Genomic DNA, 16,447 nt, shown 5'->3' on the forward strand with positions numbered 1-16,447 from the left:
TTTATTTGCTTATTTAAAAATTTTAATTTATTGATTTTTTTTTTTTAGAGAGAGAGAGACAAGGACAGGGGGATAGAGAGAGAGCCAAGTGATTGATTTGTTGTTCCAGTTATACATGCATTCATTTGTTGATTCCGGTATGTGCCCTGACTTGGGATTGAACCCACAACCTTGGAGTATCAGGACAACGCTCTAACCAACTGAGCTACCTGGCCATGGCTGGTATTCTAAATTTTTAAGAATTTTTCAACCTGGAGCAGAGGGTTAAGAAGACAAATCTTTGTTATTTATTAGTTTAATATTAAACGTATTAACTAAGTTTTGGAGTCCATAAGAATAAGACACAATTATGTATTTCATTTTTTAACAATATTTTTAGTCCACAAAGAATATGTGATTGCTCAGAATTCTGAACAAAGAATGCTGATTAGTAACATAAAAGGGGAATGTTAACAAGAACCTGGTTATGTAGCTATTATTCATCCCTGTACTGGTAATCAGATTTCAAGGGCTTGTCATTAGGGCACGCATGGATATCAGGAGTAAATAAAATCTCAGCTAATTTCCTAAACTTAATTTAGTTTGAGAACTTCAGTTTCCTTCCTAATTATTTTTGGCTCTAGTTGCTAAGAAGGTAACTAAATTAGCCCATTTGTGTTGTAAGACGCCACTCTTGAACTTGTCTGCGTTTTGATAGAAGGGTTAATTATCGGGTTCCGAGCAGGATGGAGCCTACACGAAACGAGAGACCAGGAAGGAGCCCTGAGGCACGGACAGGCAGTGTCTCAGCTATCAGGGGTTCACTCACCTGGTGTAAGAATATCTCCTGAATTTTACCTTTATTCTTCGCCCGTGTCTTTCTGGAGTGTTATCTTAAGCAATGTTGTCGTCTTTGATTGTTTAAAATGTAGGTATATTTGTCTTGACATGAAATGAATAGTGGACTCTCTCTGAGCTGCAGTAAGGCCATCTTTGTTTTGTCATCAAGGACATTATTTTGTAAAAACTAGAGTTTAGACTCTTCCGCCAGGGCCTGCCGTCATTAGTTGTGCATGTATGCTGACGCAAGGCATCTCTGAATCATCTCCACCTTGCAGGAAGGTGTACACCGTCATCGGGCACTGCGCGGAGATCAGCACTGCCATGTTCAACTGGGACTGCTCCATGGTGTTGACTGGCTCCATGGACAAGACCTGCATGGTGAGCTCAAGAAACGCTTTTGCTTTATTTATTATTAGAAAATTTTTTCTTTATTGATATGAGAGAGAGAGGAAGGGAGAGGAGAGATGGAAACATTGATGAGAGAGAACATCAATTGGCCATCTCCTGCATGCCACCCACTGGGGATTTGGTCACAACATGGGCATGTGCCCTGCCCAGGAATTGAACTGGCGACCTCCTGGTGCATGGGTCAGTGCTGAACCACTGAGCCACACCGGCCAGGCAATAATTGGTAATTTTAAAATTTCAAGTGTTTGATCCCTGAAGTTTAGAGGAACTATGATGTAGGTAAAAAATTTTAATGGATTCAAGTGTATTAAGAGATATTATTTTTAAAAGGCACTTTGTTTTTGTTTAATGTTCTTCTGCTCACTTATTAAACACTGATCAGAGTGAATGAAGCTCAAGAAGTCTCAACAAAGGGTCTCCCTGCCTTTAAGTTTCCATTACTAAGTGCTTGCACTCTGGAATTACTATTTGATTACCTATCAGATGTATTGTAATCTTAATGAACTATCATTTTCTGGCATTATAGCTTAAGATTAAGCTCCTTGTCCTTTAATGACCTTGTTATGAAAAGTGGATACTCCCACTCCAATCAGTGAAGTGGGCACTTTAACATTTTTTTCCCTCATGTAGTGTCAGATTTGCGCTGCCTGTTCTAGGTGGCTGTCTTTGGTCTCTTGTGTCCAAAGTGTACCCTGTTAGCTGATTGGGTGTGGTCTCTTGTCAGAATCACGGTAAAATTAACAGAACATGTGAAAATTATACACATGGTTTTGGCACGGTTATTTAAGGAGCCATAAGAATGCCGTAATCACCACTTTTGGCCTTCATTGCATCTTAGACAAGAAGTCATGATGTTCCTCCTCCTCCTCCTCCTCCTTCTTTTTAAATAATTGCAGTTGTGGGACGCTACAAATGGAAAATGTATAGCGACATTCACAGGCCATGATGATGAAATACTAGACTGCTGTTTTGATTATACTGGAAAGCTTATCGCAACTGCTTCAGCCGATGGTAGGTCATCTGTTCATATGTTTAACTGGTGGAGGGATTATGCTCTGCTTGATGAATATGTGTGATTCTACACTGTAGGTCCTCCTCCTGATGACCAGCTATGATAGAAACTGTAGCTGCCTCATCTCTATGCTGTCCATGTATGTTACTACACCATGCCTGTATCATACTCTCGATAACCACGTGTGATGCTGTACATTACAATGTCTGCATCACCTCCTGGACAACCACATATGATTGTATACTAGATCTTCACTGTCTCCTTGATAACGATATATAATGGCATATTCCAGCCTCTCCCTGATGTTCATGTATTATGCTACACAATGCCAACCTCATCAACTAGACCATAGTCGATGGTTCTACAATAAATCTGCATTATCTCCTTTATGACCAAGTATGCTACTCCACTATGTCTAGCACATCTTTGTGATGAACATACATGCTGCTCTGCTATACATCATGTCCCTAATGACCACTTATGATTCTATACTATGTCTGTGTTTTTGATAACCACAGGCTAGTGCTACACTATGCACCTCTACTTCATGAAGACCACACATGATGCTACAATGCATCTATGTCATTTTCCCTGCTGACCACATATGCTATTATATTATTTTGCTGGTGACTCATTTTTAACTACCCAGTTTTTATTTCATCATTGTCTTTCTTTAAAAATTGTATTTGTGCCCTGGTCAGTTTGGCTCAATGGTCAGAGCATCGGCCCACTGACAGAAGGGTTGTGGGTTTGATTCCCGGTCAAGGGCACGTACGTGGGTTGCAAGTTCGATCCCAGGCCTTGATTGGGGTCAAATGGGAGGCAACCAATTGATGTGTCTTTCTCACATCGATGTTTCTCTCTCTCTCTACCTCATATCCTTCCACTATATCTAAAAATCAATGGATTAACAACAACAACAAAAATATATATTACATTTGCATACTTGTTCTCTTACCAGGACTTTTCAAAGGTAATCTTTTGATCATACATACAAGTCATTTTTATATCCTGGAATTATAAACCCTCTGAATCTGGACAATTTTATTTTTTAAAGTAATGACTTTTTCACTTTCTCACAGATCTTGACTTTTAAAAGTCATCTCTCAACTATAATTAATCTGCCCTTTTCATTTTAAATATCAATCTCATTTATACAAAAAACTCCACTCAATAAATAGATATATGAAATACCTCTTTTGTGCCAGGAATTGTTTTAAGAACAGGGGGAATATCAGTGAACAGAAGAGAGAATCCCTGCCTTGTGGAGGAGACCGAGCGGTGCCGTGCACGGTTCCGTGCGCAATGTTAGCTTATACGGGAAGTTACACTGTGTAGAGTGGTGGGGGCGGGTCAGCACTGGGGGGCGGGTCAGCACTGGGGGGGCGGGTCAGCACTGTGGGGGCGGGCCAGCACTGGGGGGGCAGGTCAGCACTGTGGGGGTGGGTCAGCACTGGGGGAGTGGGTCAGCACTGGGGGGGCGGGTCAGCACTGGGGGGGCGGGTCAGCACTGGGGGGGGCGGGCCAGCACTGGGGGGGCGGGTCAGCACTGTGGGGCGGGAAACAATCAGGGCTGGGGGATGAAGACGTGGAGGCATGGATGACAATGGAGTACAAGTTCAAATCTTCCAGGTTTGTTTTTCCCATGATCTGCTCTTCTCCCTTTCTTGTTTGGTAAGACATTACTTCAAAAAACTCTCTCTCCGCTTTTTTTTTTTTTCTTTTTTCTTTTGGTAGTTTGTAAACCTCTTCTCATTCTGTGCTTCCTGAGAAGAGTTGATGTTTGGACCGATCTTTATTTATCTTTGGTTTTTGTTCCTCATTTTCTTCTTAAAATGGAATCGGCCAATGGAGTGAGTTCCCTGTGAAGGTGGATCTGTGTCCTTGAATTACCTTTCCCTCCTCATTGGAATTGCTCTCAGGGCTACGTTTTTTTTTTTTTTTTCTCTTATTCATATTTCTATCTTTAAAAAATTACATTTTCAGGCTATCTTATTTCTGTGTTCTCTGAAGATTAAAAATGATTCTGTGTTAATTTAGAGTATTGCTCTAAAACACCCCTTTTGTGTTATTAACAAACTCTTAAAATGGGTTGGCCACTTTCCTTAAGGTGTTTGAAATGTCCCACTGAGTAACAAGTTTTATATTTTCAATTATATTAATTCTAAAATGGCAATTAAAAAATAATTTTTCTTTTTTTTAAGTAATTAATTTATTTTTTATTAATTTACTTTTGTTACAGATGTTTCTCCTTTTTTTCCCCATTGACACTCTCTTCCCCATTTCCCCACCCCGTACCCTGCTTGTTGTCCGTGTCCATCTGTTATGCGTACATGCATATAAGTTCTGTGGTTTATCTCTTCTCTCCACCCACCACCCCCTCTTCTGAGGGTTGTCAGTCTGTACCCTACTTCCACATCTCTGGGTCTACCTTATTCTTCAGGCTGTTATGTTCATTATATTTCACAAATAAGTGAGATCATGTGATATTTGTCTTTCTCTGCTTGGCTTGTTTCGCTTAGGATAACACTTTCCAGGTCCCTCCATGGCATCTCAAAGGATAAGAGATCTTTTGTTCTTACAGCTGCATAGTACTCCATTGTGTATATGTACCACAGCTTAAAAAAAATAATTTTTCCATCCTCTTAAGTTGACATTGTCAGGAAGGTAAGTAAAAATTAAGATATTCCTCAGGCGTATGCTTCAGTGTTAGGAACTCTGGCTAAAAGAGGGGGAGCAAACCCTGTGCCCCGCTGACCTTCACTTTCTTGCTGTCGATATCCAGGGAGCGCCCAGCCGGTGTGGCTCAGTGGTTGAGCATTGACCCACACACCAAGAGGCAGCAGTTCAATGCCCGTTCAGGCCACATGCCCAGGTTGTGGATCCAATCACCAATGGGGGGCGTGCAGGAGGCGGCCAGTCGATGTTCTCTCTCTTCGATGATGTTTCTATATCTCTCTCCCTCTCCCTTCCTCACTCTTTAAAATCAATAAAGAAAAAAATGAAAAATAAATAAATAAAAATTAATAAGATAAAAAAGTAAAATAAAAGATTTAAATATAAAGCACGAAATCATGGAAGTACCAGGAAAAAACATAAGTGTATTCATTTTTATCATTGTGGAATGAGAAAATTGGGTTTTTCAGTAGGACAAAAAACCCAGAACATCTGTGATAGTATCAACAATAAAAATTAAAATAAAAAAAAGATAAGGCCCTGGCCGGTTTGGTTCAGCAGATGGAGCGTTGGCCTGCGGACCAGAGAGGCTCGAGTTTGGTTCATCAAGACTTGTTTTCATTCCCTTTTTCCTTATTTTTTTTGGTACCTCCAGTGTCCAGAAGTGCCACTCATTAAACAGATGTAGGGTGGGGGGATGGATGATTGGTTGGATGACAAATGAATGGATAGACACGAAGAAGAAAAAGTGTATGTTTATTTACAATTAAGGAATGGAAGAGTTAAATAAGTATGGAAGAGAAAAACAGCAGTAATGCCATTGTTGTCAGAAAAAAGTTAAAATTTGTCATGCTAGGTGAAGAATACCTTCTTATTATAAATTACAGCATTACACAGAGGTGAAATTCTCAGGAATAGAGTGTTTGAGGTCACTCAATTTCCCCCCCCCCCCCCATTCTGAATTGCTGGTTCTTCACCTTTTCTACCTTGGAACCCATGATCTCTTACAATAAGCTCGGGGCTAGAGAGGCAGTCCTCACACCCCTCACCCACCGTGGGGTCACCTTGCACCTACAGTATCAAGTGTCTGGCTCTCACCACAGAAGACAAACCCAGCGAGAGCTGTATATCCGAACAATAGATGTTTAGATGAGTCAAGGCCTGTGGTTCAAAGTTCTGTATTTCAGATGAATTTACATGTATATCTCTCTATATATCCCCCCTCCTCTCAAAAAGGAACAGCGAGAGTTTTCAGTGCAGCCACCAGAAAATGCATTACTAAATTGGAAGGTCATGAAGGTGAGATTTCAAAGGTGGGTTGCGTTCTCATTTGGAGCAATTTATTTACTGTCAAAAACATAGATAGCATGTTTAGTATAAGCATTGGACCTAAGCTACTCAGATTTGTCCAGTGACCTCATTCTTTCTAGAAATGAGTTACCTATGAAGACATTATTTTTAAATGTGTCCTCAAACTCAGTATAATAAATTATTTCTAACACTTTTCCAAAACGATAAAAGTGTTCTCCTCAGCCATGAGCAAAAGATTTAGTTAGCTGAACATACTTATTAAAGCTATTTAAGAAGCTTACACAGTGCTTTTCCGGGTTCTAGTAGACACACACGTTTACGTTGTGCAAAGAAAACATGCTTTGTAGTAAGTATCGAGTGTTCTGTAAATTGGATGCAATTGAGGAAGTATTTCATGGAAATATTTAACACTCAACGAAGTTTAAAGTGACCTGTTTTGAAACTCCAAGGCTGTAGCTTAGAGTTTTGTATTAACTCCTCCCAAAAGCTTCTTCACAGAACAGGGCCTTCCTGTCAGTGATCTGAGATTTAGAAGTGTCCTCAGACATTTTAGAGAAGGCTGGGACTTGGTGACTGACACCTCCTAGCTCAGCCCAATTCCTTGGTCTCATCCCTGAGGTCAGAGTTGCTCTTTCTTTGTAAAATATCAGCCAGATGGTTTCAAGTCTCTGAAGGTTGCACCTGGACCCTCAAACCACCCCCTGCCATGCTCTTTCCCCTCCTGCACCCACACCCGCTGCTTGCTGGTGCCCATGGCCAGCCCAGCAGGCCTGGTCTCCAAGGAAGTGCGGAGCACATCCCCTTCGTGGGCTGGGAGACCTTAGGGCCTGGCAGGACGTCGGGGGGAGGGGGGGTGGCAAGTGTGGACACGCGAGACAGGCTGGGGAGCGAGTATCTGGCTTGATGGCTATTGATATGTCTGGCATGTCTCCCTGAGCAGTTGCACATCTGCTTTTGTGTGTGTGAATATGACGAGCTCTAAGATTCTATATTATTGCATTTTACACATAAGTGACAATTGCTTCCTGAATTGCCACCCAGTAATGGCATTTCCATGGACTATCAAACTAAGGGTTCATTTTTATTCATTCATTCATTCATTCATTCGCTCATCCATCCATCCATTCATTCATTCATTCATTCATTCATTCAACAAATGCTTCTTTAGAGCTTGCTCTGTGCTAGGCATTGCTCTCGGCACTGGTGACACAGTGATGAAAAAGAGACACGGCTCTGCCCTCACCAAACCCTCGGTCGTGGAGGAGGGGGCACAAGTCATTGTCTTTTGAGGTTTTGGAGAGGGATATAAGCATAGTACCCAAAGGAATGGCAGAGCAACAGTTCTCTTTGCTGCTCAGGCACCATTAGACAATGCCTGGCACGTGGGAGACACGTCTGTGGAAAGTGCTGCACTTTGAGTAGCAACAGACAGAACGCCCTGCCTTGTAGGCCCCGATGCTCACTTCTTCTCTGGCACAGTGTGTGCTTTTGACCACGGAAAGTTGGGTTGCAGAGGCAGCATCGGGGTTTGGGTATAAAGGAGACTGACGTGGGCTCTCATCCACTTTTTTTGTATGGAGAAGGGCATCAGGAGTCTTTGGGAAGAAGTGGGTGTGGACTATTCAAACCGTAAGGGTGCTTTGGTCTTTGTCCTTAGAACTGTGAGGGGTAGGCGAGTCAATGTTTCTGTCTAGGTTTTACTTGGCGTGTATTAGTCCCTGCTCTTTTACCGATCATGAAGGAACTGCTCTGTGTAAGAATAGATACCAGCTGGGAAGGTAACAGGTGCTTAGTAATGTCCCCTTTTACCATTAAAAATATGTTGGGGTTTGTTACACAAAACAACCGTGTTTTTTTCTTTCTCTCTTGTAGATTTCCTTCAACCCCCAAGGGAACCGTCTTCTCACGGGTAGCTCTGACAAAACGGCAAGAATCTGGGATGCCCAGACTGGCCAGTGCCTCCAGGCGCTGGAGGGGCACACTGATGAGATCTTCTCATGCACTTTCAACTACAAAGGCAACATAATCATCACAGGTGGGGAGAAAGAAGTGCCATAGACTTGTGTTTGCTTTTAAATTGGCCAGTAGAGGTCAGGAGCTGAATACCAAAAGTTTACCTCCATCCCCCACCTCTCTTCCAGGGTCCTTGGCTCAACTTGGGGGCGGGTTCCATGTCCATTATTCAATGGAACCGCGGGCATGAGCTCTGCCACCAGCTACGAGGCTCTGATTTTGGATTTCAGTGGCTCGAGGCAAAGTTAGAATTCTGTAGCCTGCCTTGCTGGCTTCCATATTTTCCCAGGCATTATCCACCGAGTGGTTAACATCCCGTTGATGTCAGTTTGGTGTTAGGAGCTAAAACAAGTCAAGACTTGGGTTCTCACAGTCGGATTTTTAGCTCATCAGAGATTTATTCTTTGAGCTAAAGTTTTTCCCTCGATGTCCCCTGCTAACATACAAATATTTGGGGAAGAAAACAGGTATTGAGCATTTTTCAACAATTTATTGTGAGTTAATCATATTGACAACATTCTGTAAGAACTGGATTGAGAATAGATCAATTCAGATTGCAGAAAGGAGAGAAAAAAGGACAAGAATTTGGTACAATGTCAGCGCAGTACCCTGGGAGGAGGCTTGGCAGGGGTGGATGCTACAAGAGTGTGGGGGAGGGACGCCCTAAGAAAGCACAGAAAACCCAGTGTCCAAACTAGCAGTGATTCCACAGCGCGGAGTAAATCTGAACATCGATGAACTGTCTAGGAGGTTCAATGTCGCCTAGGCAAGGCTGGCTCTGGGTATTAGCTGCTTCCTAGTCATAGAACTTCTGGTCTGCTATAAATCATCCCCTTTTGCCCTACACCACCCCCCTCCTTCTATTAATTAGGGGTACGTTCTAAAATTACTGATTACTTTCTTTGGATTTATGATTTTTCAGTGCTACTAAAATGTAGCACTCTTCCCAAGAGAGCACCACTGGAAGTTATGCATTTTATTGTGAACAGCATGTGAAATCCCTTCCCGTGACCAGGAAGGAGGTGGGGGTGGGGGGAGGGGGCTGTGATGACAGGCGCAGGACGCTCTGCGGGGACCTGCTGCCAGGAAGGAAGGAGGAAGCGTGGCCGGGAGGGCCCTCAACCAGTTTTCATAAAGGCCCCGGACAGCTTAGGGAGGGATGTGCATTGTCGGTGCCTTGTTTTAGCGCTGGCACTTAGATTCCTGAGCTCTTTAAAAAGTATTCTTGGAAGATGGCAGCGGGTAGGACCGGAGGGAGGGTGAGTGTGTGAGCGAGTGAGCGAGTGTGGGAGAGAGTGTGAGTGGACGTGCAGGTGGACGACCAAACCCGAGCAGTGCAGAACCGCGGAGCAGAAGGTCCTGTGCTGGGGACGGAGCAACCGGCTACCGCCGTGAGCGGCCCTTCAGGGCGCTTCTCCCTGCCCACGAGGAGGTCCCCCCATTTTGGAAGATCCTGGGTCTTCCCTGGGAGGAGACAGTGGGAGCAGCTAGGGCCCAGCAACCTGAGCCCACCAGCGCACCTGGCACCATGGGACCAGTGGACACTGTGTCAACACAGACCAGTGCACAGTAGTGGAGCTGCCAAGGTGCCGGTTGCGGAAACCACAAATGGCTGGGAGCCCAGCACCATCCCCCACAGTAGCAGCTCGATCAGAGTCATGATACACCCCCAGCAACAGAGGCTGGGGAGCAGACATCCATCCCCAGGCAAAAGAAGCACAGACCAGCAGCAGAGACCCATCCCCAAAATCTACAGCAAAAGCTGAGCAGGCATTGAGCCCCACGGGGCAGCAGCACTCCCCAGCCGCCAGCGGGACCTGGGGCTCCACAGAGGCCTGTGTGACCCAGTGTCCCACAAGACAGTGGGAAGCCAGGGCTGCAGAGGGACTGTGCAATCCAGCTGCCTGTGGGACCTGCGGGGCACTGGGACATCAGAGAGGCCTGTGTGACCCAGCTGCCCACAAGATAGGTGTGGAGCCGGGTCTCCTGGAGGAACTGTGCTATCCAACTCCCCACGAGATCAGTGGGAAGTGGGGGCTCCAATGGGGCCTATACAACCCAGCTGCCCACAAGATCGACAGGGAGCCAGGGCTCTGGTCTGGCCTGTGCAACACAGCTGCCCACTGTACGGGCAAGGAACTCGGCTTCAACAGGGCCTGAACTATACAGCTACAGGTGGCACCAGCAACCAGCTGGGAACACAGCTCCAGAGGGGCCCACGTGATCCAGCAGCAGCACCTACCAGGACACACCAATACCAGCCCCTAGTAGCCAGTCCTCCAGGATCCACAGCAGCAAGAGGCAACACACAACAAAAGAGTCTGGGAGGCACAGTAGCCTTATTTGATATACAGTGAGCTTCCTGCACATCCAAACATCCCTCACCAGGTCTAGAGCTACCAGACGGCTAAAATGGGGAGACAAAGAAACAACACCCAAAGGAAAGAAAAAAGGAATCACCAGAAAAGGAACTACAGGAAATGAGAGAAAGCAACTTGCCAGATAAAGAATTCAAAGCAATGATTTTAAGGGTGCTCAAACAATTTGGTAAGAACTACAAGCAACTTGATAAGAATTATGAAGAGCTCACTGGAAACTACTTCAGCTTTAAAAAAGAGGTAGAAGCTATGCATAAAAATCAAGAGGAAATAAAGAATGACATAACTGTTCTAAAAAACACCTTAGAAGTGTTCAATAATCAATAGTAGATGAAAAGAAGCTGAAGACCAAATCAGCGACTTAGAAGACAAAGTAGAGAAAAACACCCAAATAGAGCAGCAAATGGAAAAAAAAAATTAAAAAGCAAGAGGAAAGTTTAAGGGAGCTGTGGGACAAAACAAAATGTAACAACATTTGCATTATAGGGATACTGGAAGGAGAGGAATCAAAGAAAGGAATAGAGAACCTGTTTGAAAAAATAATGACGGAAAACTTCCCTAAACTGGTGAAGGAAGAAGTCACACAAGTCAAGGAAACACAGAGAGTCCCAAGCAAGATGAACCCCAGAAGACCCACAGCTAGACACATCATAATAAAAATGGCAAACATTAAAGACAAAGAAAGAATCTTAAAAGAAGCAAGAGAGAGACAGAAAGTTACCTACAAGGGAGTTCCCATTAGACTGTCAGCTAATTTCTCAATAGAAACGATGCAGGCCAGAAGGGAGTGGCATGTGTACAAAGTAATGCAAGGTAAGGGTCTGAAACCAAGACTACTCTATCCAGCAAGCCTATCATTCAAAATTGAAGAAATAAAGAACTTCATGGATAAACAAAAACTAAATGAATTTACTAACACCAAACCAGCACTGCAAGAAATGCTGAAGAAGAAGAAGAAACAGAGAGAGAGAGAGAGAGAGAGAGAGAGACACAGGCATAAAATTAAAAATGGCAACTGATAACTATCTACCAATAATTATCTTAACTGTAAATGGCTTAAATGCTCCAATCAGATCAAGGAAGAAATTAAAAACTTCCTGGATACCAATAAAAATGAACATCCACCAACACAAAATCTATGGGACACAGAGACAATAGTCCTGAGAGGGAAGCTCATAGCACTACAGGCCTACTTCAAGAAACAGAAACAAATTCCTAATTGACTATATAACCTTACAACTTAAAGAACTAGAAAGTAAACAAAAAGAAAAACCCAGAGCCCTGGCCGGTTTGGCTCAGCAGTTAGAGCATCCACCTGCGGTCCGGAGAGGCCCGGGTATGGTTCCCGCTAAGGGCATGTACCTCGGTTGCAGTTTGTCCCCGGCCCTGGTTGGTTGTGCGGGTGGCAGCCACTCGATGTGTCCCTTTCACATCGATGTTTCTCTCTCTCTCTCTTCCTCTCTCTCCCTCCCACTCTGTCTGTACAAAAAATGGAAAAAAGAAAAAGAAAAACCCAGAGCTAATAGGAGGAAGGAAATAGTAAAGGTCAGAGCAGAAATAAATCACATAGAGACTAAAAAACAATTCAAAAGGTCAATGAAACAAAAAGCTGGTTCTTTGAAAAGATAAACAAGATTGATGGGCATTTAGCCAGACTCACCAAAAAACAAAAACAGAGAAACCAAATAAACAAAATCAGTAATAAAAGAGGAGAAGTAATAACTGACACCACAGAAATACAAAGGATCATTAAAACATACTATGAACAATTATACATCAACAAATTGGATAATGTAGGAGAAATGGACAAATTTCTAGAAACACACAGCCTCCTAAAACTGAACCAGGAAGAGATAGAAAACTTAAACAGACCAATAACAACAAGGGAAATTGAAGATGTAGTTAAGAAACTCCCAGCAAACAAAAGCCCAGGCCCCGATGGCTTCACAGGTGAGTTTTACCAAGCATTCAAAGAAGATCTAATATCCATTCTCCTCAAACTATTCCAAAAAATCCGAGAAGCTGGAACACTCCCAAACTCATTTCATGAGGCCAGCATAATCTTAATTCCAAAACTGAATAAAGACACTACAAAGAAAACTATAGGCCAATATCCCTGATGAACACAGATGCCAAATCCTTAACAAAATATTAGCAAATTGGATCCAGCAATACATCAAAAAAATTATTCATCATGACCAAGTGGGTTTCATTTCAGGCATGCAAGAATGGTACAGTATTCTCAAATCAATAAATGTGATACACCACATAAACAACAGGAAAGATAAAAACCATATGATCATATAAATAGGTGCTGAAAAAACATTCGACAAAATCCAGCACCCATTTCTGATAAAAACACTCAGAAAGGGGGGAATAGAGGGATCATATTTCAACATAATAAAGGCCATATATGAAAAACCTACTGCCAACATCATACTCAATGGGCAAAAACTTACGGAATTCCCCTTAAGAACAGGAACAAGACCAAGATACCCACTTTCACCACTCTTATTTAACATAGTACTGGAAGTCTCAGCCACAGCAATTAGACATGAAGAAAAAATAAAGGGGATTCAAACTGGAAAGGAGGAAGTGAAACTGTTATTATTTGCAGATGACATGATATTATACATAGAAAACTTTAAAGACTCCATCAAAAATCTACTAGACTTAAACAAATTTGGCAAAGTAGCAGGATACAAAATTAACATCAAGAAATCGATGGCATTCTTTTACACCAATGATGAAATCACAGAAAGAGAAACTGAAAAAAACAATCCCATTTACCATCACAGCAAAAAAATTAAGGTACCTAGGAATAAACTTAACCAAAGAGCTAAAGGACCTCTTCACAGAAAACTATAGGTCATTGAAAAAAGAAATAGAGGAAGGTTTAAAAAAGTGGAAGCATATAACTTGTTCATGGATTGGAAGAATTAACATCATTAAAATGTCCATGCTACCCAAACCAATCTATAGATATAATGCAATCCCCATCAAAATACCAATGACATATTTCACAGAACTAGAACAAACACTCCAAAAGCTCATATGGAACCAAAAAAGACCCAGAATAGCTACAGCAATCTTGAAAAAGAAGAACACAGTAGGAGGGATCACATTACCAGATTTCAGGTTATACTACAAGGCCACTGTAATCAAAACAGCCTGGTACTGGCACAAGAACAGGCAGATAGATCAATGGAACAGAATAGAGAACCCAGAAATTGACCCAAGACAATATGCTCAATTAATATTTGACAAAGGTGGCAAGAGCAGACAGTGAAGTCAAGACAGCTTCTTCAATAAATGGTGTTGGGAAATTGCATAGCTCCTTGCAAGAAAAATGAAGCTAGACCACCAGCTTACACCATACATGAGAATAAACTCAAAATGGATAAAAGATTTAAATGTAACTCGTGAATCCATACAAATTCTAGAAGAAAATGCAGGCAAGAAAATTTCAGACATCATACGCAGCAGAATTTTTACAGATACAATACCTAAGGCAAGAGAAACAAAGAAAAAAATGAACACATGGGACTATAGCAAACTTAAAAGCTTCTGCACAGCAAAATAAAATCATCAAAACAGAAAGGGATCCCACTATATGGGAGAGCATAATCGCCAATGATGCATCAGATAAGGGGTTAATTTCCAAAATATATAGAGTGCTCATACAACTCAACATAAGGAAGACAAAGAACCCAATTAAATAATGAGTAGAGGACCTAAATTGACACCTTTCCAAATAGAACATACAAATGGCCAAGAGACATATGAAAAAATGCTCAACATCACTAATCATCAGAGAAATGCAAATTAAAACAACTATGAGGTATCACCTCACACCTGTCAGAATGGCCGCCATCAACAAATCATCAAACAACAAGTGTTGGTGAGGGTGTGGAGAAAAGGGGACTCTAGTACACTGCTGATGGGAATGCAGACTGGTGCAGCCACTGTGGAAAATAGTATGGTGTTACCTCAAAAAGTTAAAAATTGAACTTCCATTTGATCCAGTGATCCCACTTCTAGGAACATACCCTAAGAAACCTGAAACATCAATCAGAAAGAATATATGTACCTCTATGTTCATAGCAGCACTATTTACAATAGCTAAGATCTGGAAACAACCCAAGTGTCCATCAGTAGATGAGTGGATAAAAAAGCTGTGGTGCATGTACACAATGGAATACTATGCAGCTGTAAGAAAGAAAGATCTCTTATCCTTTGAGATGTCATGGAAGGACCTGGAGAGTATTATGCTACGCGAAACAAGCCAAGCAGAGAAAGACAAGTATCATATGATCTCACTTAGTTGTGGAATATAATGAACTAAACAAACTGATGAACAAAATTGACTCAGAGACATAGAGGTAGGATACAGACTGACAAGCCTCAGAGGAGGGGGGTTTGTGGGGGAAGAGATAAACCACAGAGCTTATATGCATGTATGTATGACCAATGGACATAGACAACAAAGCTGGGGGTGGGGTCGGGGGATGGGGAGGAGGGTGTCAATGGGGGAAAAAAGAGAAACATCTGTAACAAAAACAAATTAATAAAAAATTAAAAATTCTTAATTCATTTAGTGTATCCCAAAGCACCAAGGTCCACTGGACAACAGAACCTGTTAGAACAGGGGTAACACGTTCGTGTTGCTACAGGAGGGGAATCCCTTTGTTTGAATTGATCCCCCCTATTTTCATGGCGGACCCCAGTGCCCACCATGCATTTTTCAGTGGACCGCCAGAGGTCAGGTTTAGAATGTCGCACTGGAAGAGACCTGGCCAGTGTGCTCGGGAACATCTTTAAAGACAGGAGGCGCCACGGGCGGAATGTGCAGTGTTCACAGGCTTCCCAGTCCACGCAGCCCGCACGGCCCGCACTGATGCTCTGCGCTGGCCTCGGAGAAGCCACACCGGGCCTGGCGTCTCCTTTGCGGAATGTGGAAGGTGGCCCTGGGGAGGACTTCGAGACTGCTTGGGAAGGGTGTCAGTTGTAAGTGAGGAGTGTAGGAAGGATGCAAATTGTACATTTTGACTGACGCTGAGAAACATCTCTGGACATTTTGCTATGCGTTAAAGAGGAATGGACTGTCTTGTACGCTAACACCCTAACCTGGAGATGTTCAAGTTCACTGTATTTCTTCTTGGTGGCATGCTGGGGGGGGGGGGTGGGGTGCGGCTGACGGGTTGCAGTCTCGGGTCCTCTCCCATTTTAACATAACGTGTGTCTTGCTGGTTTGGGCAGGATGTAGCTTTCACAATTTTGGACTGCCAGAATAGTGCAAAAATGAGAAAGAATAAAAGATTCTCAGTCCAGAAATACCTGAGCTGAGTCTCAGGGGCTGGCCAGCGGGACCCCGGGAAACGAGCACATTCAGCACTGGTGGTAATCGACGGGGACCCAGAAAACGCCAACTTGTAGAAAGAGACAGTGGCGTAACTGCACGCATTCTGTCTTCACAGGCAGCAAGGACAACACCTGTAGGATATGGCACTGACTGAGGAAAGCAGTCGACGACCACCCTTGCTGGGGCTGGGAACAAACACCGGAGGCAGGCAGGCCGTCTCGTGCTTCGTGTTTCTCTCTTCCCACAAGTCAACTCTTCATACACCGTCCTTCGCTTCACAGATACGACTATGAAAACGGACGGGCTTCTATCATTTTTTGATATTTGGTGGCGATGACAGAAAACCGCCTATTGTCTGGAAAACGTGGCTGGTTATGTCAGTTTTGTTCTCTCTTTCTCTTAACAGCCTCATGACACTGATCAGTGAAACCGCAGCAATTTCACGACGTGTCTCCTAGATTCTGC

The 16,447-nt window shown here is 43.1% G+C and overlaps 1 protein-coding gene across 1 annotated transcript in view; it reads left to right on the forward strand.

The window, feature by feature from the left end:
- DAW1 (dynein assembly factor with WD repeats 1) overlaps nt 1-16,132 on the forward strand; it is a 41,058-nt gene extending 24,926 nt beyond the window's left edge. The window contains exons 9-13 of the mRNA XM_036254917.1: nt 1,098-1,200; nt 2,127-2,241; nt 6,155-6,231; nt 8,102-8,264; nt 16,098-16,132. Of these exons, the coding sequence (XP_036110810.1) occupies nt 1,098-1,200; nt 2,127-2,241; nt 6,155-6,231; nt 8,102-8,264; nt 16,098-16,132 (493 nt within the window). The remainder of the gene's footprint in view (nt 1-1,097; nt 1,201-2,126; nt 2,242-6,154; nt 6,232-8,101; nt 8,265-16,097) is intronic.
- The last annotated feature ends 315 nt before the right edge of the window (nt 16,133-16,447 follow it).

The sequence above is a fragment of the Molossus molossus genome, unplaced genomic scaffold (assembly GCF_014108415.1).
Source record: "Molossus molossus isolate mMolMol1 unplaced genomic scaffold, mMolMol1.p scaffold_m16_p_11, whole genome shotgun sequence".
Classification (NCBI taxonomy): Eukaryota; Metazoa; Chordata; class Mammalia; order Chiroptera; family Molossidae; genus Molossus; species Molossus molossus.